This window comes from Marmota marmota, unplaced genomic scaffold (genome assembly GCF_001458135.2).
Source record: "Marmota marmota marmota unplaced genomic scaffold, marMar, whole genome shotgun sequence".
Taxonomy (NCBI): Eukaryota; Metazoa; Chordata; class Mammalia; order Rodentia; family Sciuridae; genus Marmota; species Marmota marmota.
Genome location: NW_026000037.1, coordinates 40,190,576 through 40,218,292, shown reverse-complemented (window position 1 = coordinate 40,218,292; position 27,717 = coordinate 40,190,576). Strand labels below are relative to the sequence as shown.

Here is a 27,717-nt window from a genome sequence, read left to right as displayed (position 1 = left end):
GGGGAAAAAAAAAAAAAAAAAAAAAGAAAAGAAACAAAACCTACATAAAATTTACCATCTAAACCATTTTCAAGTATACAATTGCACAGCATTCAATGTATTCATATTGTTGAACATAGATCTTCATCATTTTTCATCTTGCAAAACTGAAACTATGTCCATTAAATAAAATTGCCCATTTTTAAACTACCCCTTCTGGATTATTTGTGAAAAGGAAACTGTTTCTCTATAAAAATTTAGTTTAATTTCTTAAAAAAAATAATTTCTATAAAAATTTTAAACCAGCTAAACACGCACCCCAGTTGTTCTCTCAGATGGAGTGACTCACATGAGGACTTCCAAGGTGCTATCATGACTTGTCATTCTAATTGGGCTCACTCAGTGTTCATCTTTTATCACTTTTGACACCATAGAAATTCTCCAGCATATATAGAGGAATTGTCAGGGGTCCTTCTGTGGAGACTTTAAGCGTAGCTCCTTTTTCTTTGGACCTAAGTGGGCCCATATGCAGCATCAGAGCAGCTCATTTGAGGAAACCCCCTGTTAACTTGAGGATTTCACAGAAAGAATAGCAGGGATCACCTTTGGTGCCACCTCCTCATATGTTGGGTTCTCTCTTCCAGTACAAATACAAAGAAGCCTACCGTAAGCAGTTGGGTCACCACATTGGTGCCCGAGCCGTCCATGATGATCCCAAGATAATGTGGTCCCTCCACATTGCCAAAGTGCAGAGTGACCGTGAGTATAAGAAAGAATTTGAGAAATACAAGACAAGGTACAGCAGCCCAGTGGACATGCTTGGTATTGTTTTGGCCAAGAAATGTCAGACCTTGGTCAGTGATGTGGACTATAAACACCCTCTGCATGAATGGACCTGCCTGCCTGACCAGAATGACATCATTCATGCCCGGAAAGCCTATGACCTCCAGAGCGATGTGAGTATCCCTGCTGTTGCCTCTGTATGTCAAAAGCAGATCTGGAACATGTCTGTGGGTTCCAATTAGTGCCAATGGACTGGAATTTATATATTTCAAACAACATGCAGTTGAATGCTCTGAAGGAGTTTCCAGCTAGAAGTACTATAGTTTGTTTTCCTCTCTAAAAGTTATATATAAGAGGAAATCAGTAGTATCAATTCTATACAAGAGTATATCCTAGTGATTCAGGAATACTTTGTCTGAGTTAGATGAAACTTAACCCTCAAAAATAAATCACTAGCTGGGCACAGTGGTGCACAACTGTAATCCCAGCATCTTGGGAGGCTGAGGAAGGAGGATCATGAGTTCAAAGCCAGTCTCAGCAACTTAGTGAGGCCCTAAGTAACTTAATAAAATCTTAAAAAGGGATGGGGAAGTGGCTCAGTGGTTAAGTGACCCTGGGTTTGATCCCTAGTATGTATGTGTGTATAAATAAATAAATAAACGGATCACTAGCAGCCGAACATGGTAATCCCAGAAATTCATGTAATCCCAGAAATTCAGAGTCTGAGGCGGGAGGATCACAAGTTCAAAGTCAGTCTCAGCAACTTAGTGAGGTCCTAAGCAACTTTGTGAGACCCTGTGTCAAAATAAAATGTAAAAGGGAATGGGGATGTGGCTCAATGGTAAAACACCCCTATGTTCAATTGCTAGTACTAAATAATAATAATAATAATAATATCACTATCAACTTTTGGGTAAAGAGGTGGAAATGTGTGTGAGTACTGATATTAGAGTGTAATATGGAGAGAGTGGGAAGAAAAGTACGTTGTACTAAATCACTTTAATAAACATTCAAGTCTTAACATTTCCTGATGGAAATAAGGAAATAAGACATTCTTACTTTTTTTCAAAACAAGTCATCTAATACTTGTTAATATTCAGTGTGTCCTATTGAAAATAAAAAATAAAATGACTAATTAGATGAACACCCAATACCACGTTCCCTTTATGTACCTCATTTTTAAAGATGAAAACTAAAGCAAGAGCTTATGGTGTCAATAATCCCATGCCATTGGTCTGAATGTGTGGTTTTATTTGGACCTATTACCACACTTTTTTTTTAATATTAAAAAAACATTCCTCCTGGAAAAAAAAATCTTGTAATTCTCTCAAGGGCAGAACAATGTATTTTTTTTGAAAAAAAAATCATCATTCTTAATGTAATCCTCTGTACCAAAGAATGATCAGGAAAAGAATATCCTTATGAGTGAGTGACTGCTAATTGAGGATGCTGGCCTCTTTATCTGTTGAATAGTACCTTTCGTTTCTCTGGTATGATCCATTTTGTGACTATGAAGTCAAACCACTAATAAATGATAAAAAACTAATAAATTTGTTTTTTTTTTTTTAATCAATTGATCTTCAGAATTTGTATAAGTCCGACCTGGAATGGATGAAAGGTATCGGCTGGGTTCCAATTGGTTCCTTGGAAGTGGTTAAAGCCAAGAGGGCCACAGAGATACTGAGTGATAATATCTATCGTCAGCGTCCAGACACCCTGAAATTCACCAGTATAACTGACTCACCGGAGCAGGTGCTGGCAAAGAACAATGCTTTAAATATGAATAAGGTGAGTCTTTGGTCCTCACTGTCAGAGCTGAGAAGTTACCCTAGGACTAGGTAAAAAGTATGATATGTTTTTATATTTCAGAGATTACCATGAGATTTATAACACCTTTTAAAATGATTTTTCACTATAATACATACCATGGTTGCTCAGTGCTACTTCAAACCATGAAACTGATATTAAAAACACTGTGCTGCAAAATATTCATAATGCTTTACAGATATTTAAATACTGCAACCCAAACATACTTTTTAGAACTGTTAAAATTTTTTAACAGTTAAATTATTTAAGGAATTTTAATGAAAAACAAAAGCAGGAGTTTATATACAGCTTATTAAGTTTTGTTTCTGCTTTGCATTCAAGAGAGATGACTGGCATATAATCAAAAGAAAAAAATGTTTATGAACACCAAAATAATTTTTTTTTTATTTTCTTTTAAAGCGTTTGTATACTGAAGCCTGGGATAATGACAAGAAAACAATCCATGTCATGCCTGATACCCCAGAAATCATGCTAGCTAAACTCAACCGAATAAACTACAGTGATGTGAGTATCTGCGTTTCTGTGATGAACTATAGTATCTGTTTCATTAGTGGAATATTTTTGTTTCCTTTTGTTTTGTTCTTTTTTTGTCTTTTTGGTACTGAGGTTTGAACTCAGATCTTCACGTATGGTGAGCAAGTGCTTAATCACTGAACTATATACCCAGCTTTTAGATTTTTTAAAATTTTGAGACAGGGTCTTGCTAAATTGTGAAGTCTCAAATCTGCAATTTTCTACCTCAGCCTCCCAAGTGGATGGGATTAGAAGCCTGTACCATCATGCCTCCAGCTCTTAGTGAAATGTTTTGACTAACTTATACGTATTCCAAACCAACATTGTCATTGAGAGAGTTCTCCCTTGGTTCAATTTTACATCATGTGGTAGGTCCATAATGGAGGGCAGCCTACCAGGAAATAGAATGTGTATGAACTAGATGTTCTTGCCAGAGCAATTAAGGAAGAAGAAGGAAATAAAAGGGATAAAAATAGGAAAGGAAGATTATCACTGTTTGCAGATGATATGATCCTATATTTAGGAGAATGAAATAGCTCCACCAAAATACAACTAGAGCTAATAAACAAATTCAGTTAAGTAACAGGTTACAGAATCCACATACAGAAATCAATAGCTTTCCTATATTCCAATCATGAATCAGCTGAGAAAGAGATCAGGAAAACAATTCCATTCACAATAGCCTCAAAACAAAAGCAAAACAAAACAAAGAACCCTAGGAATAAATAAACCAAGGAGGTAAAAACCTCTACAGTGAGAACTATAGAACATCAGAGAAGCAAACTGAAGAGACAAGAAGATGGAAAGACTTCCCATGTTCACGGATAGGCAGAATTAATATTGTTAAAGTGGCCATACTACCAAAAGCAATATACAGATTCTATGCAATTCCCATCAAAATACCAATGGCATTCTTCCTAGAACTAGAAGAAAACAAGTTCGAAAATTCATTTGGAAGACTAAAAGACCTAGAATAGCCAAAGCAATTCCAAGTGATAAAAGCAATATTGGAAGCATCACAGTACCTGACTTGAAATTATACTGTATGGTAGTGGCTTAAAAACATACATAGAACAATGGTATAGGATAGAAGACAGAAAACCCCATGTATCCACAGTCATTTGATCCTGACAAAAGTGCCAAAAATATACATTGGAGAAAAGTCAGTCTTGTTAACAAATGGTGCTGGTTATCCCTACGTAGAAGAATAAAACTAGACCCTTACCTACACAAAAATCAACTCAAAATGGATCAAAGACCTTGGAGTTAGGCCAGAAACTATGCCACTCCTAGAAGAAAATGTAAGGTGAACACTCCAACATATAGGCACAGACTTTTTCCGTAGGAACCCTAAAGCTCAGGAAATAATGCTGAGAGTTAGTAAATGGGATGGCATCAAATTAAAAAGCTTCTGTACAGTAAATAATTAAGAATACGAAGAGAGACCCTACGAAATGGGAGAAAATCTTTGCTGCCTCATGGAGAAATAGCCTAACAGTAATTACACTCTTTTTTTAAACATTTTTTAGTTGTCAGTGGATTTTTTATTTTATATTTATTTATATGCGATGCTGAGGATCCAATCCAGGGCCTCACACATGCCAGGCAAGCTCTCTACCACTGAGCCACAACCCCAGCCCTCTTTTTTTTTCTGTCTCAGTCAAAATAGTTTTTAGTGTAAGCCTTAAAATTTCTTTTCAGAAGTAACTTTAAAAATGCTTTCCTAATTATGGGAGAATAGACTCAGGTAGTCCAGTCCAAGAAAAGGAGAATATTTCAGCTTAAGATACACCAAGGAAAGTCAGTGTTTTGCTTGTTTGAAAGCAAACAACTACATAGAGAAATTAAGACATACGTATACACATTTCTTAAAAAAAGAAAAGAAGAAAAATAAACTCTTCTAGTATCAAAAGAATTTTCCTGGCATTGTTGTCATCATTGCCACAGTGACTGATATTTTTTCTTTGAACCAAACACTGAGAGAAGGATCATATGCTTTCAGCAGTGCTGCAGCTCTGGGCTTTGGGATAATAGCAAGATTGCCAGGTTATCATGCTTCATCACTGGCCCACAGCATAGCCTGTGATCAGCTCTGCCAACTGTCATAAAAAAAAGAATGTGACGTGTTTATGCCAAAGAAAATAATTCCAACATATGCAAGAAACTGACATAAATGTCTTCTCTTCCTTCCTCTGGTTCCAGTTGATTAGACCTAGCTTTAGGTCGTGATGATCTTAAGACCTTGTTGTTTGGGTCTTGCATGAAAAGAAGAAGGATGAGCTATTGCTTTCAAGGCCTGAGTGACAAAGGGAGGAAATGACATTACTTAGTAGCATAATAAGTAACTGATTTAATAATGCTTGGGGCAAATGAATGTATATGTAAGAGCAGAGGATGCCCCAGGCACGTCAGCAGAAAGGAGAGAAAGTTAGAGCACAAGTATTAAGAAATAGGGTACTTTGGAGGGAAAAAAATGGTAATCACACTGTTATAACTTTCCCCTACAGATATCAGTATGTGTATCAATCAGCCCCTCATATCTGCAGGTTCCACATCAGTAGATTCAACAATCATGGATCAATACTGTTTTTTTTTTTTTAATTTGCATCTGTGCTGGGTATGGTGGCCCATGCCTGTAATCTCAGCATGTTGGGAAGCTGAAGCAGGAGGATCGTAGGTTCAAAGCCAGCCTCAGCAACTTATCGAGGCCCAAAGCAACTTATTGAGACCCTGTATCTAATTAAAAATATAACAAAGGGATGGGCATGTGGCTCATTGAGTAAATGCCACTAGGTTCAATACCTGGTACCAAAAAAAGAAAATAAAATTGCATCTGTACTGAACATACACAGACTTTTCTTTTGTTTTTGTTCCCTAAAAAATATAATGCAACAACTATTTACATGGTATTTACATTGTATTAGCTGTTATAAGTAATCTAGAGATGATTTAAAGTGTCCTGGATGATGTAAGTTAATTGCAAATCTATGCCATTTTATATGAGGGACTTGAGCAGCAAAGGATTTTGGCAGAGGAGAAGAGAAGTTTGTGGAACAAACCCTCATGGATACTGTGGTCAGCTGTGTTTTATTCAACAGTTATAATAAGCAGACAGTAGGTTGGAACTCAGGAAGTTATTATGCCCTGTATTATTTTGCTGCTTTAATATATTCTGTTTGTCATTTAGTGTACTTGCACAGATAGCTACACCTGATGATAGTCCACAGCAATGAAAAAATCAGTAAGAGCAACAAATTGAAGTTTTCGTAAAATCAAATATGGATTTTTAAACACTCCCTATTCTTTTTCCTCCTTTAGTAGTAAGATGGCCATCCTTTACTTATGATGACAACTGAAAATGGTTGTTTTCACATGTGCTTGTTTATCAAAGTAAAATTTTGGCAACCAAATGCTGATTTACCAACAAATTTATGAAATTTACCAGTCAACAAAATCCCAAAGTTTAAAACTTGTGCATAGTTTGTAAACCCACCTGAGTAGTTGACTTTGTGGATTTTTTTCCAGTTGTTTAATGAGGATAGAAAAGTTAACAAAACAAGCAGCTTCATCTTTTATGAAAAAGTGATGACTAACGACTCTCTTTTCCACAGAAACTCTATAAACTTGCTTTGGAAGAGTCTCGGAAGGAAGGCTGTGACCTGCGGCTGGATGCAATTCCAATCCAAGCAGCCAAGGCTTCAAGAGATATTGCTAGTGATGTAAGTTGAAAGTTTTGAAAGAAGTATTTCTTACACACAGATGTTGACAAATGGCAGCTTTTAGAATTTTTCTCGCCAGAATTTCAGTTGTCCTTACAGATCTCAATTTCCTCTCATGATTCTCACACACACAAAGTTGCAAATGACAAAGGAGGAAAGGAAATCAGGCACTAAATAATGTACCAGTTGTACCTGTTAATCCATCAAGAAAGAGACACATTCTCTTTGGTGGGAGAGAGATACAGGAGATTGAACTTTGAGGCACTTGACCCCTGAGCTGTATCCCCAGCCCTATTTTGTATTTTATTTAGAGACAGGGTCTCACTGAGTTGCTTAGCGCCTCTCTTTTGCTGAGGCTGGCTTTGAATTCATGATCCTCCTGCCTCAGCCTCCTGAACTGCTGGGATTATAGGTGTGTGCCACCACATCTGCTAAAAACATATTCTTAAAAAAGTAAAAAATAGATTTTTTTTTGAGCCTGAAGAATTGAGCATCTAAGATGCTCAAACATCCCAGAGGTTTGTGAAATTAAAGATATTAATACCTCAAGTAAACTGATCAATATAAATGTGAACTCTTTCACACTACTTCTGCCCATTTATTATTTGACACTGAAAGCAGAATAATGATGAATATCTCCATGTTCTCTTACTAAGATGCCCCTAGCAAGAATAAATTGTGAAATAAGTGAAGTTTCTTTGCAGCACCTTTTTGTCTCTTGTCTCTGCTCCTTTTCTTCATGTGAAAAACAACTCCTTAGGGTATCCTTGACCCCACTGTGTACCAGGCCTCCCCAGAGCAAGATCCAGACTTCTGGAAGGGCCCATGCCTCAGACTTACATTCTTATGTACTTTGGACTTCATTCCTTCTATTTTTAAACACTTTCCAGCTATTATGCTAGAGAAGCCCACATTGTGATCATCTCATAGTAAATTGGATCTTGATGTTATTCTTGGATTTTAAAAGTAGTCTTAACCCCAGCATGTGACTCTGTTGGTGAAAGTTTAATGTTCACAGGTCAAATAAGAGAGATCTTTCCTTGTGGCACATAAACTATTTACATGTGATATATATCATTGGCCAGGGACTTCACTTTCAATTCTAATAATAAGGAAGGTGTTCTAAAATATTATTAATGTTAAACATTTTTTAAAAAAACATGCATTTTGTTTGTTTTTTGATACTGGGGATTGGAAACAGAGGCCCTTTACCACTGAGATACATCCTCAACCCTTTTTTACCTTTTATTTTGAGACAGGGTCTCACCAAATTGCTCAGCCTGGTCTCAAACTTGCAATCCTCCTGCCTTGACCTCACAAATAGCTGTAATTATAGGCATTCTAACATGGAGTAGATGTCCCATTGGGTTGTACAAGATGTTTTATTTTTACTTGTTAAGGAAGTACAATGGTACACCAGGTAGTATAGTGTAGAAAAAGGGAAAAATATTAGGAACAAGAAGCTCTCCCTTTAGACTCAGCCCTGCCCCCTACTTGTGATGTGATCTTCAGGTTCCTACTTTATAAAATGGGGTTGATGATATTCACCTCTCTCCTCATGATGGGAGAGGGTAAAATGAAGAAATAGTGTGTATTTTTAATCATTAGACTAATATTCCTTTTCTTTCTCCAGTACAAGTACAAGGAAGGCTACCGCAAACAGCTGGGCCACCACATTGGGGCCCGGAACATTAAGGATGACCCCAAGATGATGTGGTCCATCCATGTGGCCAAGATCCAGAGTGACCGGGAGTACAAGAAGGACTTTGAGAAGTGGAAGACCAAGTTCAGTAGCCCAGTGGACATGCTGGGGGTAGTGCTGGCCAAGAAATGCCAGATCCTTGTGAGTGACATTGACTATAGGCATCCTCTACATGAATGGATCTGCCTTCCAGATCAGAACGATGTCATTCAGGCCCGGAAAGCCTACGACCTGCAGAGTGATGTGAGTGACTCTGACATCCTTCAACCATGTGTTTAAAAGTCTTAAAAGGGGGTTCATAAATATTTTGTGCCATAGATTCAAGTACTATCTTTTGAGTATTGTAGCTCCATGTTTTGATCAGGCTCTGACTAGTCACTCTTGGAAGAATAGTAAAAATAGTGTCATTGTTTTAAAAAATGTTTTCAAAAAATATTCAATAAGAATTGTTACCCTTATTTATGAAAAAAAATTTCTTCTATAGTCAATTATTTGAGTTCAGGGAAGAAAATGAAAGGGATAAAATTCATTTTTACTCAAATCCTAAGACAAGAGAAGGAACTTAAAGTAAAAAGGTGAGTATTCTTTGACTTAGAAGCATGCACATAGAATCATATGAATAAAAATGCCATATTTTATTGTTCCCCAAAAAACACATTAATTCACAAATGGTCGATCACAGGCATTCATCCTTTGCATATATCACATGGCTGGCTGTGAGGGCTACTGTCCATAAGATAGGAACCCACTGAATTCTAATAGAGTACTATTCCCACCCAAGTATGTATGGAGAATCACATCAGAGAATAAACACCTTGTTTCAGGAGGGAGGTGGTAATTTCCTTAAAGTGGTTTTGTGTCACTGAAATAACACTATTAAAGAGATTTTATAGGTCTTTAAAACAGCTAATATTGACTTCTATCAAAGACAAGGCATTTGACCAGCTATTCTCAATAAAGTAAGGCAGTCCTGTGGATCTCCTAGAAACGTACACAAATAAGTCTCAGAATTATAAATTGTCTGTATATGTTTAATCAAGATTGAGCTGTGTTTGGTGGCACAGGCCTGCAATCCCAGCAATTTGGGAGACTAAAGCAGGAAGATCACAAGTTCAAGTCTAGCCTGGGCAGTTAGACCCTGTCATTCATTCATAAATAAATAGAAACATCAAGCTCTGGCACCAGGATCATTAGGTAATATCTAAATATTTGGCATTATTTCATTTTCAGGCTATTTACAAGGCTGATCTTGAGTGGCTGAGAGGCATTGGATGGGTTCCCATTGGCTCTGTTGAGGTGGAGAAGGTGAAGAGAGCTGGAGAAATCCTGAGTGACAGGAAATACCGCCAGCCTGCAAACCAGCTCAAATTCACATGCATCACAGACACCCCGGAAATTGTCCTGGCAAAGAATAATGCCCTCACAATGAGCAAGGTGAGTCCTCAGCTGCTTCCTGTTGCCAGAGTCATAATGAACTTGGCTTGTGGAGTAGAAAATGCCCTCAAGGATCATCAGAGAAAGGAGGTGGAATGGACCTGATTCTCATGCAGGCCTTCACCTAAGTATCTGCTTGGCTTCTGGAAGGCTGGATCTCTACACTGTCTCAAACCATGCCCTCTAATTCCCTGTGTGCCTGTGAAAACATAACCCCAAGTAATTGCTCCAAGTACTGCACATTCCCTCTTGAGCAGGACCTAGCAATACCATGAATGCATTACCTTTCCCAGAGCAGACTCGAGCTGTTGGTTTTCTCCGTCCATCTAATAAAGAATATAAGCCAAGCAACATGGTGTTTCATAGTAGTGCCAGACACAAATTAGTTGCTTTTCCATCTTAGGTTGTAGAAATCCACTTTAACAAATGAGCTGCTATTTCTGCTTTCATTACATAAGATAGATGATCACTTTTGTCCTCTAGAGTTCTATCAATCTGTTTATTCTTTATGCACATTTTAGATTGAATTGAGCTTAACTGAATTCTGGCCTGGCCTGAACATTTTCTAATCATTCAGTAGTAAGATTGAGTGCTCAAATCAGAATAGGAAATTGGCTCTCAAATAGCAGACTTCAGAGTTGGAGCTATAAAACTCCAGAAACTATTTCGTCCATAATAGCAACCACAAAGATAATAACAGTAGGAAACACCAAAAGAAAAAAAACAAAACTTAAGAACCTACTATGGCTCAGATATTTTATATATGCAGCTAATCCTTTAAAATATTCAAAGAAGATATAAATATCCCCCTCTTAGAAATGAGGAATTTGAGGAGTTTTGTACCATTCTGAAGATTGCACAAGTTAGAGTGAAGTTGAGTTTGAACTTGAGATGGACTCTGGTGTCTCGGGATTCCTACTGTATTATAGCTCTATCACCAAGCTCTACCTCCAACATCCTAAGAAGAAGCTTGTGATTCATTGGATTAAAAGAATTCATAATTAGAGCTTTATATTAGCTGTGAAACAGCTATGTAGTGTTTAAACATCGCCCTGTTTTATTCTCCACTACCCTTTTCCTCCCCCTACTTCCAAATAACCTTAACAGGATTGATTTTGTAGTTAAATTGGATAGTAACTGGATTTCACAGAAGGTTCTGTTTCCCCCCACCCTCCTGTAGCATTTATACACAGAAGCTTGGGATGCTGACAAAGCCTCCATCCATGTGATGCCGGACACCCCAGAAATCCTGCTAGCAAAGAGCAATTCTGCCAATATCAGCCAAGTAAGAGATTTCCTGATTGTCCCCTATGCCTTTCTAGAAGTCATTAGAATGCTTCTTCTACCTTAATGATTTCTTCTCTAGAATTGGCCTATTAATTTCCTAAAACACTTTTATTTTGTGTGTGTGTGTTTTATCTTCCACCTAGAAACTTTATACCAAAGGGTGGGATGAATCAAAGATGAAGGACTATGATCTGAGAGAAGATGCTATTTCCATCAAAAGTGCCAAGGCCTCTAGGGACATTGCCAGTGATGTGAGTACCTTCCGTCTAACTCCCCGAGTCCCCACAGTGCTGAATAACCCAAAGTTGGGCTAATGGACCACACTTTGTAATTGCTTCCACATGCCTCCGGTCCTACTTCCTTGAAAGATCTTTCCCTTAATTGTCACAGAGAAGAAAAATACTTTTGGAACTTGAGTTGGAGTTGCTGCAGGGAAAGTTCCCACCAATGAAAATATATGAGTATTTTTATTATAGTATAAAAAAATAACATAAAATTGCCCAGAGATGTCAAAATGTCTGAAGTATAAAATTCTTACCCATTTCATATTGTCTTTAATTCTCCCCATGAGCATGGTCTCCAAACTAAATCTGTATTTCTGGCATTTTAGTACAAATACAAGGAAGCATATGAGAAACAGAAAGGCCACCATATTGGAGCCCAGTGCATTGAAGATGATCCCAGGATTATGTGTGCCATACATGCAGGGAAGATTAACAGTGAACTTGAGTACAAAAAGGACTTTCAGAAGTGGAAGACCAAGTTCTCTAGCCCAGTGGACATGTTGGGCATCTTGCTGGCCAAGAAATGCCAGACTCTGGTCAGTGATATTGATTATCGCAACTACTTGCACCACTGGACCTGCTTACCTGATCAGAACGACATCATCCAAGCCAAGAAGGCCTATGAACTGCAGAGTGATGTAAGTGATTTGTGCTTTGGAAAGGAAGGAACTGAGGGCTGAATATCATAGATTTGCGAATTGTCCAGTATGCCTAGTGGACAGATAGTCATCCACTGTGTAACTCAGGCAGGGTGAGGAGACACTATTCACATTAATACAAACCCCTATTTAGGCATTCATGGGAAGCATAGAGAGATGAAATCATGTCCTTTATTTCCTGGCCTTGTTTCAAAACTGTTTTCTTATGTCATTTGTAATTTCTAGCAATGAAGATATATTTTACACAAATATAAAGCATCTGGGTGTTTTTAAAATAATTGCCACTGTTAGGCCAGATCCAAAACACTAAATAGTATTTCATTGGATCAGTTATTATAGGATTAAAATGGAATAAGATTTAATAAAATTTTCCTTTAAAATTTTTCCAATTTTAAAACTTTTAGAAATATCAAATAATTATATCATGAAATTCTTTATTAGAGGTGTTTCTTATTTGTGGCTTGTAGAAATAATTTTGGTTTTACAAATGACTTTTGTCACCAACATATATCTTATGCAAGATCTTAGGTTTTACTTTTTCAGAACTACTGTCTGTGCTCATCACCCCCTCCACTTTATTTTTCCATTGAGGGCTGAATGCCTAACACTTGGAACAATGATTTCTCTACCGTCTTTATAGAGTGTGTATAAAGCAGACCTGGAATGGCTACGTGGCATTGGCTGGATGCCAGAAGGCTCTGTAGAAATGACCAGAGTGAAGGGTGCACAGGACCTTGTGAATGAAAGACTCTATAGGACGCGACCAGAAGATTTGAAATTCACCTGCATTGTTGACACTCCAGAAATTGTCCTGGCAAAAGCCAATTCTCTGCAAATGAGTGAGGTAAGAATCATCGTACTACCAAGCTTCTGTCTTTCTGGACTGTGTGTTCAGATAATGGCAGTGAAACCAAGCAAGTACAAGCTCTCTTCAGTGAATTACAGTGGTGGGCAAATCCAAGAGTCACTGGACTAGTTTAGTGAAGGCATGTGAAAAGCAGAACTCTGACAAATACATTGTGCCTTCCCCTCCCACACACATACTTTGAAGCAATAAAATGAAAAATATCTCTCAATGATAAGGCCGAGTGTGGTGGTGTAACCTGTAATCCCAGCAGCTCAGGAGGCTGAGACAAAAGGATCTGAAGTTCAAAGCCAGCCTCAGCAACTTAGCAAGACCCTAAGCAACTTAGCAGGACCCTGTCTCAAAATGAAACATAAGAGGGCTAGGGATGTGACTCAGTTATTAAGTTATCTCAGTGATAATTCAGGGAAATAAATAATTCTATTAATAATAAGACATGTAATATAATGTTATATAATAAATGGTATAACATTGTGAGAGTCAGGATTCCCTAAAGAAACATATCCTATCGAATGTATTTATAAATGTATTTATGAACACACAGAGAGACTGAGATTTTAAAGAACTGATACATGCAATATTGCAGACTGGCAATTCCAAAATCTGCAAGGCAGACCAGCAGATTTGAGACCCAGGGAAGACCGCAGTTCAAGTTCAAAGACAGTTTGCTGAGCCAGGTGCAGTGGCACATACCTGTAATCCCTGTAGCTCAGGAGGCTGAGACAGGAGGATTGAGAGTTCGAAGTCAGCCTCAGCAATGGTTATGTGCTAAGCAACTCAATGAGACCCTGTCTCTAGATAAAAAACAAAATAGGGCTGGGGATATGGCTCAGTGAGTGAGTGCCCATGAGTTCAGTCCCAAGTACCCACCCCATCACCACCACCAAATGACAGTTTGCTGGCCGAATTCCTTCTTGTTTGGGGAGATCAGACTGTCAAGGACCTTCAATTGATTGGATGACCCCCACTCCATTATGGAGGGTCCTCTGCTTTGTTTAAAGTCTGCTGATATAAATCTGAATCTTATCTGAAAATTATTTTAACAGAAACATTCAGAATAATATTTGACTAAATATCTGAGTATCATTGCCTGGCCAAGTTGTCACATCAAATAAACCATCCTAAACATATTTTAGAAACATTTTCCCAGATAAAATAGTTACTAAGTCTTAATATTTCAAATGTGCATTCTCTATCATTGAATTAAATATTTCCCTTCTCTCCACAGAGGCTGTATCAAGAAGCCTGGAATAAAGATAAAACCAACATCAACATTCCTTCAGATACACCAGTTATGCTACAGGCCCAAATCAATGCCTTGCAAATTAGCAATGTAAGTGCTATAAATATGAACTGTAAAGGCCTTTGTGGGACAGTGTCAGTCAGCTTGTGGAGTGTGTTATAATTGAAAAATTACCTACCTTAGAAATGTTCATGGCTTTCAGTGCTAGATTTTTTTTTCTTTAGCTATCATTCCCAAAGCAAATGAATGTAAATTCTCATTTAAATGTTAGCATAGATACATGGCTAGGTGCCTGGACTGCAGGAGTTGGAATACCTGAGTCCTTTTGGTGATCTGCTTTCAACCTTGATACATCCTCCTCTATCCAGCGGTTGTGGCTCCATTTCTCATATGTTCATTGGGAACAGTGGAACCCTAGTCATGTTCCATTGACTCTCAACAGTGTCTGTTATCTTATTAGTGTCTGTTTTGATTGACTCAGAACTTTCTTGTTTGACATTTCAAAGCCATATGAAAGTCAAAAGAAATTTTAGTCATATTTGAAGAGCAGGGTCCATATGATATCTATGTCTTATACCTTTAGCAAACACGTCTGATGCATCAAAGGGCAAAATAAGGAAAAAAAATCTTATCCAGTCTTGTCTGGTACTTTGATACAGATTCTCTGGTTTTATGTTGACTCTTAGTTTCCGTGTCCTGTGCAGTGGAATATTTTCAAGTACATACCATATTATGATGAGCATAAATATTCAAATATTAATAGAGTTAGATGTTTAGCTTTAAAAGTATCCTATGCTCTACAAAGTAAACAACCAACAATAAAAAGAATTCAGAAGTAGGTGCTTTTTTTCTTATGCCACTTTCCATGTTTTCCCTCAATAGAAACTCTACCAAAAAGACTGGGACGAAGCCAAGCAGAAAGGCTACGACATAAGAGCAGATGCCATTGAAATCAAACACGCCAAAGCCTCCAGAGAAATTGCAAGTGAGGTAACTTTCCTCGATTTCTTGTGATTCTTCTCTTCTATAAAACAAATGGGGACACTATTTGTCAAGAATTTTGACTTTTTTAATCCATGCAAACAATCACATTTTGTCATGTGCTAAAAACTTAAGTTAAAAATGTTAATCTATATTGCTACAGATAGATATAGATAGATAGAGTAAACGAGCCAACCATAAACAGAATTCAGAAATGGGTGCTTTTTTCTTATGCTGCCTTCCATGTTTTCCCTCAAAAGAAACTCTACTAAAAAGTAGTTTCAGATAGATAGATAGATAGATAGGGATAGATAGATAGGTAGATCAGTCTTCTGCTTTGTTTCTAAGTAGAAACAAAATATTATGAAAAATCCTTAGGAAATTTTTGGAGAAAATTGAGAAACAAATATAATGTATTTTATCCCCAAACATTTCTGCCATTTTCCACAATATAAAAAATAGATGGTAGTTTCATATAAGACTTATTACTGAACTCACATTTTATATTAAACATTTTATACTGAAGGCTTATGTAGAATGCTTTCAGTAATGTTTTCAAATTTACTTAACACTAATTTAAAAACTAATAGTCAAAACAATTATCCTACCAAGCCTACTCCTACTGCCAGCTCTAAATCTTTAAGATACTCTTCCCCGCCCCCACCTGAGGTTCTTCTCTATTTATTTGTTTTTTATCTCATGTATCCAGCTGTTACCTCCTTCTATGCCTCATTTTTACTTTCAATAACCAATAACCATAGCTGGTTCACAGTAACTGCCTTAGTCCCAGTTTTCTCTCCCTTCTGTCCAGACTTCCCCATCTTATCCAATTCAGGAAAGAAAAGGACATCATTTTTGTTCTCAACTCATCTGATAGAAACTGTAGTCCATAGACCTTTAATTGTCATTTTTTGATTCAAGTCAATAATCTTGATTTCCATCCCCAAAATGTATATATTACTTCTCCAGCTCCAAAACCAATCACATGACTTTTCCCTGCCTGAGGTATCCTCAGTGCTCTTGGGAAACCATCTGACCTTATGTTCCACTTGCCAGGCAACCTTGGTTACCCTCACTGTGCCTTATTTCTTCCAATTAAATATAGGATAATAATAGTATTATGGGCAGAGTGGCACCTGCCTATAATCCCAGCGATATAGAAGGCTTAGGCAAGAGGACCACAAGTTCAAGGCCAGCCTGGGCAATTTAGAAAAAAGATAAAGATCTGGGTGTGTAGCTCAGTGTTAAATGGCTCCTGAATTCAATCCCTAGTACTTAAAAAAAACAGTATCTACCTCATAGAGACATTGTATAATTGCCACTATTAAACAGTTTTCGACTAAAACACTTCCATGGTTTCATATGGATCAACCTAATTCATTTGAAGCTCTCATAATAGTGTGTGACATACAGTGACTGCTTAGTGTGATTGTGTTAGTCTGTTTTCTATCACTGTGACAAAATGCCTGAGAAATCAGCTTAAAGGAGGAAAGATTTATTTGGTCTCATGGTTTCAGTCCACGTTTGGCTGGCCCCATATCTGTGGTTTGTGAGGCAGCACATCATGTCAGTGAGAGCTTGGTAGAGCAAAACTCTCACCTCATGGGGGTTGCAAAGCAGAGAGAAAAGGGCCAGGGATAAGAATAATATTCCAAGGGACTTACCTTAAGGACCCACTACCTTCAACTAGGTCACACCTCCTACAGTTTCCCACACCTTTAGTTATGAATCCATCCATGAATTAATCCGTTTGTGAAGTGAGAGCCCCCGTGATCCTGGCAATTCCCAAGTCCCATCTCTATAAACATTGCTGCACTGGAGAAAAGGCCTTAAACACAAGAACTTTGGGGAACATTCCAGATCCAAACTATAACAGTTAGTTATTATTTTTTATTCTTGTTTGCCATGCTATTTCCTTCCTGATTTATTCATTTCTTCTAAAAAAAAAACTACCTAAAATTGTCCTATTTTCTTTAAAGTGAACTGAAATATATAATAACTGCCAGTGTTGAGCTAATTTACATTAAAGTTAAGAAAATATCCTGAAATCATTTAAAGAAAAATCCTCACTACCTTATTTTCATGTTGTTGTTGTTTAATCTGTTTTTTTACAACTTTAGTACAAATACAAAGAAGGCTACCGTAAGCAGCTAGGCCACCACGTGGGTTTCCGCAGCCTGCAAGATGACCCCAAGTTGGTATGGTCTATACATGCCGCCAAGATCCAGAGTGACAGAGAGTACAAGAAAGCTTATGAGAAATCTAAGGGAATTTACAATACACCCTTGGACATGATGTCAATTGTCCAAGCCAAGAAATGCCAGGTCCTGGTTAGCGACATTGATTATCGCAATTATCTGCACCAGTGGATATGTCTGCCAGATCAGAACGATGTGATCCAGGCCAAGAAAGCCTATGAACTGCAGAGTGATGTGCGTATATTGTCATCAGATTCTGGGGAGATGTGTGTTTGTTCCCTAGAGGCTTAATTTAAATGGTAATCTTAATAGAACCTGAAGTAATCTGTATAATTCATGGTAATAGAGTCTTTTCAAACATTTTCTTTCTTATAAAGGATTCTTTCTTATAGAAGCAGGACCTTATCACCAAGATGAAAACCAGTCTCTTATACTTTGTAATTAGGTAGAGAATTTCAATCCTAGCTGTTCTGATCTTTTACCTTTGCATGATAAGATGTCTAATTTCAGAAATAGATAAAAGCATAAGGAAATATTGAACTTCAAGTTTATCTGGCACACAGATAAATATAGATAGAGGTAGATTTTTTTCTCATTATATATACATCTAAGGATCTTTTTCTCTAAAATTCCTACAGATGTTTTTGTATCCCAATGATACATAAAAGGCAGACTTCAAGTGAGCCCAGAAGCTCAACCTAGAATAGAAAAAAAATTATGTGCCATTGCTATCTGTCATTCTAACAAGTGTACCACTTGTGAGCCCTGCTCCAATGCTGTAGGCTATTGTGAGCTTCTCCTAGAGATGTGTGCCAGAGACATAATACCCACCTTCTAACATTTAATGTTATCCTTGAATTCTATGGATTGGTTGCCTAGCTGATAGAATCTAGAGGTGGTTTGCAAGCATTAAACTCTGTGGGTAAATTTGTTTCTTCCCTACTGTGTGTTCCTCTCCTTCCTGTAGAACATATACAAATCAGACCTGGAATGGATGAAGGGTATCGGATGGTTGGCAGAGGGTTCTGTGGAAGTGATGAGAGTGAAGAATGCGCAGAATCTCTTGAATGAAAGGTTATATCGTATAAGACCTGAGGCCCTCAAATTTACCAGCATTGTTGATACACCAGAGGTGGTCTTGGCAAAGACCAATGCTCTACAGATCAGTGAGGTAAGCTGGGTTGATGACATTCTCAGACAATTTAAAGAATTCTCCAGAAGTCTAAATGTGAACTGCAAACTGACAATACCCGCATTAAGATCTTGAACATAAAAGTGTCTAGATAGATCTTCATGCTGTCAATCTGTTAGCTGTCTCTAGATTTCGTTTGCTTTGATATGTCTTTGTCAACACATGTGGGCCCAGATTCTGATATATTTAAATCACATTTTGAAATCCAGACTATAATACAGATGATTTTATGATACCATAATCACAAAATTCCCTCCTTTTAATAACTACTCAATCACGAAATAGCCTGAGAGGTCCAGGGATAAATATTAGATATTATTGTAGCTCTTTGTAATAAGAAAGAAAGGTCCTGACTATCAATGTGAATAATCATAGTTTTCTGCAAAGGTGGGCTTACCTGCCAGAACATTAGATGTGAATTAATGGAAAAGGATAATTTTACTACTGTATTTCTGATTCATTATAAATTTATGTTGTGTCACATATAAATATGTTCTTGAAGTTACTTCTGGTACTTTAAATAAAAATCACAAAATGAGCCAGGAATGGTGGCATATACCTGCAATCCCAGTGATTTAGAGGCTGAGGCAGGAGGATTGCAAGTTGGAGGCCATCCTGGGAAATTTAGTGACACCCTGTCTCAAAATACAAAATAAAAATGTCTGGGGTTGTGGCCTGGTGGTAAGTGTCCCGGGTTCAACCCCCAATACAAAACAACAACAAAAACAAGCAAAATGAAGGCAAAACATGATCTACATTTTTAATTAGGAAATATGCAAAGGTAACTTTTAACTTTATTTAACATTTTATTCATGTAGTAATTACTAATCAACACCTCATTTTAAAAATGTTTACCAGCCACGGTATCGTGATGCCTGGGACAAAGAGAAAGCTAATGTGAATGTGCCAGCTGACACTCCACTGATGCTGCAGTCCAAACTCAATGCCATCCAGATAAGCAATGTAAGACACAGCTTGTTCCTCTGCTTGACAGCATGCTCACTGCCTAGCCAAACCTTTTATCAAAAGTTTGGCATGAAAACATTTTTCCACCAGTCTCTTTATTTCTAGTGTTTACGCTAATAACAAGTAGTTACGTTGGTCTCTGTGTATTTTTATAATGTAAAAGTGTGCATTGTTATTTTTGTTGGAAAAAAACTTAAAGATGCATGGGTAGTAATATTTAGTTTTGGTTTTGAGTGGCTCATCATTGCTTTTTCCTTTTAAAAGCTAGATTTGCTGTCTTCTAAATTTATGTCTTTTAAACAAATATTGAGATTTCTTTTCTAAATATCATTAAAAATCTACTCAAACTCAAGTTTTATCTTATGAATCTTAAGGAGAGATTAATGGGCTGCCTATTCATAGCTATTCTTGAACACAAGTAGTGGTGACTCAGTAGCTCCCCCTTCAGACTGATTGTGACATTGCACTCTCAATTCACAGAAACAGTATCAGCAAGCTTGGGAAGATGTCAAGATGACCGGCTATGACATAAGAGCAGACGCCATTGGAATCCAGCACGCCAAGGCTTCCAGAGATATCGCCAGTGATGTAAGAGCTCTTCCTTGCCAAGCCTTAACAAATACTAACTAGTAAACACCTAGGGAGTTAAATTTCCCAGGAATTATATTTAGATAGAATATAAGTTATTATTAGTATATTTATATCATATCATTAATATATTAGTAACATATTATTAGTATATTATTTTAAAATCTCAAATTCCAGTACAACTCATACAGCAATTTGAGAAATCCCTTCATCTGTGCTTGGTTCTGCAATTCTTATATTTAAACACAATTTATTTTTCCCCAGAAATCTCAGTATCAGTCAGTTTATAGGAATTGGAAATATCATGGGTACAGAGAATTCTGTTGGTACACAAAGTGTGCCATGCGTACTACTGACGGTTCCTGAGATAATTTTATGTGGCACTATATTTTAAATAATTACATGTCTGTTTTAATATGTGCTAAAAAATATTGATTATTCTCCATTTAGATTGGGTTTTAAATTTTAAATAAAATTTTGAAAACAAGTTTATAACTTAAGGATTACATCTATTTAAACAAAGGATCATTTTGACTTAAAGGAATATGAAGTGCAGGTTGTATTTGTTTGTGGCAAAACATCTAAGGATAGTAAACAGTGACTAACATTTGGAAAATGCTGAATGAGATTCTATTAGGAGATGATCAGATGCACAGTTCTTGACTTAGGGGTATTCACAATATTTTCAATTATGTACATATAGAAGACAGCCAATGTAACAAAAAGTATAAAACTTAAAGCATGAATTTAAAGAAAGAACAGTGTCCAAAAGGTAATCTAAGCAAGGTGGAATTATATTGAATAACTATCTAGAGAAAAGCGAATTTTGAAAAACCCCTTCCTCTGTTCTCATTTACCAGTATCTGTACAAGACTGCTTATGAGAAGCAGAAAGGCCATTACATTGGATGTCGCAATGCCAAGGAAGATCCAAAACTTGTTTGGGCAGCAAAGGTGCTGAAGATGCAGAATGACAGACTGTACAAGAAAACCTACAATGACCACAAGGCCAAAATCACCATCCCACCAGACATGGTGTCCATCAATGCTGCCAAAGAGGGCCAGGCATTAGCAAGTAATGTGGACTATCGTCAGTACCTGCACCAGTGGTCTTGCTTTCCTGATCAGAATGATGTGATCCAAGCCAGGAAAGCTTATGACCTGCAGAGTGATGTAAGTGTGTCCCTCATGAAGAAAGGCTTCTATGGCTTGGCACAGCGACTCCTTCCAATGCTATGGAAAACATCTCTCCCAACCTAAGCACTTCCCTTTAGTATTTTACCAAATTTCTTGATTACCTACTTTACTGCTAAATTAATTTAGAAAGTTTTCATTTTCATTAAAGTTGCTACCAGAATCTTTCTATTCAGTTTTTAAGGTGTATAGGTTTATAGGTTATTAAATCTAAAAAAAAAAAAATACTTGGTCCTTCAACTATGTATTAAAGGAGGACAGAAATTAATTTCAAAGGTTAGTGTCATGCTCTGAATTCACTTGTTTCCCTTAACTGGATGTTCTTCACAATGTGGTGTTTCATTAATTTACCAAGCCATTTTTAGATTTAGCCATTTTCATATGTTATGCCCATTCAATCTTGTAGAAATAATGGACTTTATAAGGTTATTTATTTCTTGTGAAGAATGGACACCTTCTTTTAATTATCTGAACTTGGTTTCCTCATGCTTCAGGAGATTTATTTTTTTAATAATAAATGAGTTTATTGCAGGCAAGTAGGCGCATCTCTTGAATTGCCTAGTGGTAGAGGTAGGCCAGTTTTTAAAGAACTGCAGTCTCTTCATTAGCATGAACCACACTGGTAAATGAGGCATGCATATCAATCAAATTCTTACACGAAATCAGAGAGGGGAATTTGTATGTTATCTTCTTTGAGAATTCCTTCTGAATTTTGGAGATTCATAAACTCGAAAACATATAATGTCATTCTTCCTTAAGAGATAGAGATGGTCTAATATTTTTTCATTCCCCTTCCTACCATTTTTGCTTGATATTTGTATCCCGTAACTAACTATTATAATACCACTTCTAAGCAACATACTGGCTTTTAATAAATTTAATAACTGGTGTTTAACATAAAAAATTTATATCTGCTTAACATTTTACCTATATGTGGGGAAGCAGGTGTAGATAACCAAGAATTTGCAAATTCCAATTAAAAGTAAGATGCTATCTTAGATTTTAAAAAGGCTCAATTGTGAACCAGTTATGGAGACGGTTGATTGAATTCTTTTTTCTGAGAGAGCATCTCGCTATATAGCCCAGGCTGTCTTCTAACTCCTGGGATCAAGCTATCGTCCAGCCTCCCCACTAGCTATGACTAGAGCCAGGTGCTACCAAATCCAGCTATGAATTCTTAATTATCCCTTTAAAAATATCAGACATTGTGTTAGCACAGTATACAGTGGTGAATATAGGGAAAGGAAAAAGTAAGACCTAGCTCCTGAGATTAAGGAGTTCACATTGATAACAAAGAACTAGATGTTAATTAGAGAATATCAGTGAATGAACAATGGGGTGAATGGCTGAGTGGGTTCTATGATCCTAAGAAAAAAGAGGTCGGGGAAGGCTCTTTGGAGAAAATGCTTATTGTGGGGTGGGAGCAGATGAAGGTAGACACCCATGGGATGATTAATTCATGCCAATAGGCTTGGTACAAACTACAATCGCAGTGTGGTCAGAAGCACAGGGTGAAGGGACACCTGAGACTGTATGTAGGGACTGTGTCAGACCACCCGTCTCCTCCTAGTCCATGTTAAGGATTTTGATCTTCATCCTTAAACACTGGGAAGCTATAAGATAAGCAGAATGTTGTAACATAGATTCATATTAGGAATTTTGAAAAGATCATACTGACTGTCATGTAGAGAACTTACCAGAGAGCCCATTATTATTGCTTTAAAAGTCCACAATGGCTGGTATAATGATTGCTTAAATATTTGTCAAAAATTGACCATGTGTACCCCCAAATGGAGAGCTACTTCCATGTCATTTCAACTTTCAGAATGTGCATAGGTACCCTAATACATAAGCACAGAAAACAAAACAATGCTGTGTGTGAGGAATTACATCAGTCAGGCAGTGCTCTAGGTTTCTATATAATTTTTTTGGGGGGGGTACTACTGGGGATCAAGCCCAGGGCCTCATACTTTCTAGGCAAGTGCTCTACCATTGAACTATATTCCCAACCCTTTTTATTTTATTTAGAGACAGGGTCTCACTAAGTTGTCCAGGCTGGCCTGGAACTTACAATTCTCCTGCCTGAGCCTCATCAGGATTACAGGTGTGTGCCACTGCACCCACCCCATGATCTATTTTAAATCATTTTGTTATTTGACAATTCTTTTTCTTTTTTTTTTTTTTTTTTTTTNAAATTCCCAAGATCAAGATAACATGATAAAAATTTTAATAAAGGATGTTGACAGCTTTCTTTTTGCTTATTAAATTTAAACAAAAACATATTGATTGAAGGTATAAATATAGACTTTTATCACATCAAATTTGAATTACTCATTGAAAAGATTCTAGAAACTTGGCTTTAATATGAGAAGATTTTGGATCCGATTCAAAAGAAAAGTTAAAAGTTATACACTGAAACTAGCAAAATTACAGATTGTGAAGTGATTTTTGTTATTGGTTCTTTCCATAGCCAAAGTACAGAGAAGTCTGGGACAAAGATAAAACTTCAATCCACATCATGCCAGATACGCCAGAAATCAATCTCGCTAGAGCAAACGCTCTTAATGTGAGCAATGTAAGTACCACAACAGACGAGGTTTTGTTTGGAGAAGGGTGGGGGACGGCTCCTTGACATCAGCCCTTGGCCCAGAGTGAGAAAAACAGCAGTGACTGGAGAGCCAAGTCAACATGTCAAAAGGGTGAGGTGAAGGACAGAGAAAAGGGAAGAAGAAAGGACAATTAATGACAGATTCAATTCAACTTGAAATATTTATGAGAACTCTTTAGAAAACTATACAAATGAATTTTAAAACCCGGGTCTATGGGGGAATTTTCTTTAGGAAATGACAAATAACTCCTAGGGGGAAAAAAAAACAGAAAACAGCAAAAAATTAAATGTTATTAAACACATTCCTTCATTGTCTCAAATGCTAAGGTCATTCTCTGGAAACTAATAAAAGAGGGAAAGCCATCACAATCACCAAAACTTATCAAAGGTAGTTCCAAAAATGAAAACTGTAGACCATTAATAATGGGAAAATAAATTCTGCAGTACAAAGGATATGATTCAAACAACCAAGGCTCATGCAGGATTGCCAAGAGAGCTCTATGTTCAGAAACCTAATCATTTAATAGCACAAAAAGCAAAACCATATGCTCGTTTTAATAGATTTGAAAAGGCATGTGGCAAAATCCAATATCCATTATTTTTTAGTAAAATCTTAGTTAAACAAAAAAGATAAATGAATATTTTCTTGAGACGATTAAAAAATAAATCTTAAATCAAAAGCCAACTCATTCTCATTACGCAAGCTTTTCTTTTCTTTTTTTTTTTTTTTTCTTTTGGGGGTTGAATTCAAGGCCTTGTGCAGGCTAGGCAAGATCTCTACCATTGAAAGTAAGCTCCTGTTTCTTATTCAAGCCAGGATAAAACCCAGGATGCCACACCTGTAATCTCAGCAACCCCGGAGGCTGAGGCAGGAGGATGGCAAATTCAAAGCCAGGCTCCAGCAAAAGTGAGGTGCTAAGCAACTCAGAGAGACCCTGTCTCTAAATAAAATACAAAATAAGACTGAGTATGTGGCTCAGTGGTCGGTGGTTGAGTGCCCCTGAGTTCAATCCCCTGAGTTCAATTTTTTGGAGGGCACCCTCCAAAAAATAAAAAATACAAAACAGGATGCCCCCTAATGTCATTTATTTAACATTTAACTGGCTGAGTAAGTTTCTCACTAAAATTAGAGTAACAATAAGAGGTAAATATTGGAAATAAAAAAATAAAGTCATTATTTGCAGGATAAATCATTTTGGGTCTGGAAAAAAACAAGAGCATCAGCAGGGGAAAAAATGTGTTAATATGTAGAATTCAATTACATGGTTCTTATACAATTCAAGGAGGTTCAAGAGAGGTACCATCTTCATGGATCACAAATTGCTTGTGCATGGAATAAGTATGACCTTAAAAAAGGGATACTACTTTAACGTAGCAGTTTGGAACATGACATCCTTTCAGAAGAATAATTAATCTTTCTGAGGAAAGAAGCCTGCCAAGTAAAAATTCCTCACCATGTATCCAACTTCTCCATTAATTCTACTATAATGAGCTACTTGGGTACTAATTATTTTCCAGTGTTTGGAAGGCAATACAATTTTAGGGCATGGATGTGCTTTGGGGAGGTGAGGCCAGAATCAACATCATAGTGCAGTATAATTCTTGTCAAGTGATTGAATCGAGAGGCAGTCAGTTCTTCATTCATTACAGCATAGACTGTTCTTCAATTAGGTCCATAGGCATCTTTGACAGGAGAGTTCTGGAAAGTCTCATTTGCTACTTTCGTATGATAAATTTCTCAGCTGAAAATACCAGAACCTTACCATTGCTATCATGATATGAACAAGACTAGCGTAGTATTCAGAACTATGCCAAAAATCAAGCCATTAACTTTAGATTTTAATGAGAATAGCTTACATTTTAGAGGAAACCAAACATCCCATTTGAATGCATATGAAAATGTATATTTCTTTACACATGGTATTGCTGTTATTATAATCTTGACATAATTTGCTATTCAAAACTGCTTCCATTGTTTAGAAAGCACAACTTTCACAGAATATTTTTATATTATTTTATGGGTGACCAAATATATTCATATTAAATTGATTCATAATTTTCATACTACCTATGTTAGTAAGGTATGGTTTGTTTTGCTTTTATTAGATGAGAAAGTTGAGATACAAAAGGAATTTGCCTATGTTCTCAAAGTCTCGAAGTTAGTAGAAAAAGAAATTAGTTCTCCAGCCCAGATTATTTTTATTTGACCTCATAAACAAAATTTATTATGTACGGAAAAAAATAGTATCTGTGTAATAAAATAAGATAAAAGCAAAAAAAAATCAAATTAATGGACAGAGGTTGTGACTCACACTTGCCTGGCATGTGTGAGGTACTGGGTTCGATTCTCAGCACTGAATATAAATAAATGAATAAAATAAAAGTCCATCAACAACTAAAGACATATTTAAAAAAAAATACTTTGGTGAGGTCTGAAATATTTCATGCTGTTATTCTTCAGGAAAGAGAAAATCTAATAAAGTTTCCTCTGTCCTTTGCTTAAAGAAATTAACCTTTCAAATATTAATTTTAAAAAATAATAAATAAAATTAAAAGGTAACATGACATTTTTACATTAAATATCCTCTTGTATATATATTTAAATTTAGAGAATAACTTTTTCTTTTGTACATAAAACAAATCAATTGGTAAAATAGGCCCACCCAAAATTCAAACAAAAACTTAAATGAAAATTCATATAAAACTCGACCATGCTTACAACTATTAAATTAATCTGAGCATTCACTTTTCAGAAACCAAATGCTATGAAATTGTAATGATTGAAATTCACCTCTTTCTGCACAATAGAAGCCCCATACTGATTAGTTCAATTTCTGAATTATACATTTAAATTACTGTTATTTCTGAGTCTTTCCGCCATTGTCAATACAGAATGTATCTATTAAAATATGAATATATATTTAAATACATCTTTTAAAACATCTGCAGATCAGTCACTACTTTAGTTAAATTCTTTTAAAACGCAAAACAAATAGCTGTCACATCCAACTGTACTTTAGTAGATCTAACATTCCTGAGTAACATGCACTATTAATCATACAAAAAGAGCCAAGAAAAACTCACAAATGTGAAAAGGCTAATTCTTAACCTTGCAAAACTGAATTGAATCAAAGACATTCAACAATAACAATAAAAGCCCTTTAATGTTTGAACTTATCCCGATGCTGTCAATCCATTAACAAGGAAAAAATAAGTAAAAAAAAAAAGTAATCACATTATGCATACAATTATAACCTTGAACAACTACATCAAGGATGTAATTAAATGAAGAAGAAAGACATCTTGTCAGGCCCAGGTATTTGAGCTCCAAATCATTTTATGGCCCAATACAATGGTGCAGAGAATGATTTTTGTCACCTATTATCTCTTATCATTTAACTGTTCTTCGGTCCTGGAGCTTCAAATCTGCACCCCTATAATATTAATTCTACTTAAGCCCTGGGAGTTATTTTAAATTTGAATCTGGAATGATACCTTACTTTTTCTCCTCTTTAGAAAATTTACCGTGAGGGTTGGGATGAAATGAAGATGAGCTGTGATGTGCGGCTGGATGCCATCCCTATCCAGGCTGCCAAGGCCTCCAGGGAGATTGCCAGTGACGTGAGTGTGGCCTTTTTTACCTTCTCAGTTTTTTAGGCAGGTACCCCAGGGACATGGGAAGAGAATGCTGTGATC

The 27,717-nt window shown here is 36.6% G+C and overlaps 1 protein-coding gene across 1 annotated transcript in view; it reads left to right on the top strand.

Moving 5' to 3' along the window:
• Positions 1–27,717, top strand: part of Neb (nebulin) — a 200,620-nt gene that overhangs the window by 98,912 nt on the left and 73,991 nt on the right. The window contains exons 73-88 of the mRNA XM_048812256.1: positions 624–935; positions 2,347–2,550; positions 2,989–3,093; positions 6,714–6,821; positions 8,455–8,766; positions 9,754–9,957; positions 11,138–11,242; positions 11,388–11,495; positions 11,855–12,166; positions 12,828–13,031; positions 14,281–14,385; positions 15,178–15,285; positions 17,397–17,708; positions 18,442–18,645; positions 23,884–23,988; positions 27,538–27,642. Of these exons, the coding sequence (XP_048668213.1) occupies positions 624–935; positions 2,347–2,550; positions 2,989–3,093; positions 6,714–6,821; positions 8,455–8,766; positions 9,754–9,957; positions 11,138–11,242; positions 11,388–11,495; positions 11,855–12,166; positions 12,828–13,031; positions 14,281–14,385; positions 15,178–15,285; positions 17,397–17,708; positions 18,442–18,645; positions 23,884–23,988; positions 27,538–27,642 (2,913 nt within the window). The remainder of the gene's footprint in view (positions 1–623; positions 936–2,346; positions 2,551–2,988; positions 3,094–6,713; positions 6,822–8,454; positions 8,767–9,753; positions 9,958–11,137; positions 11,243–11,387; positions 11,496–11,854; positions 12,167–12,827; positions 13,032–14,280; positions 14,386–15,177; positions 15,286–17,396; positions 17,709–18,441; positions 18,646–23,883; positions 23,989–27,537; positions 27,643–27,717) is intronic.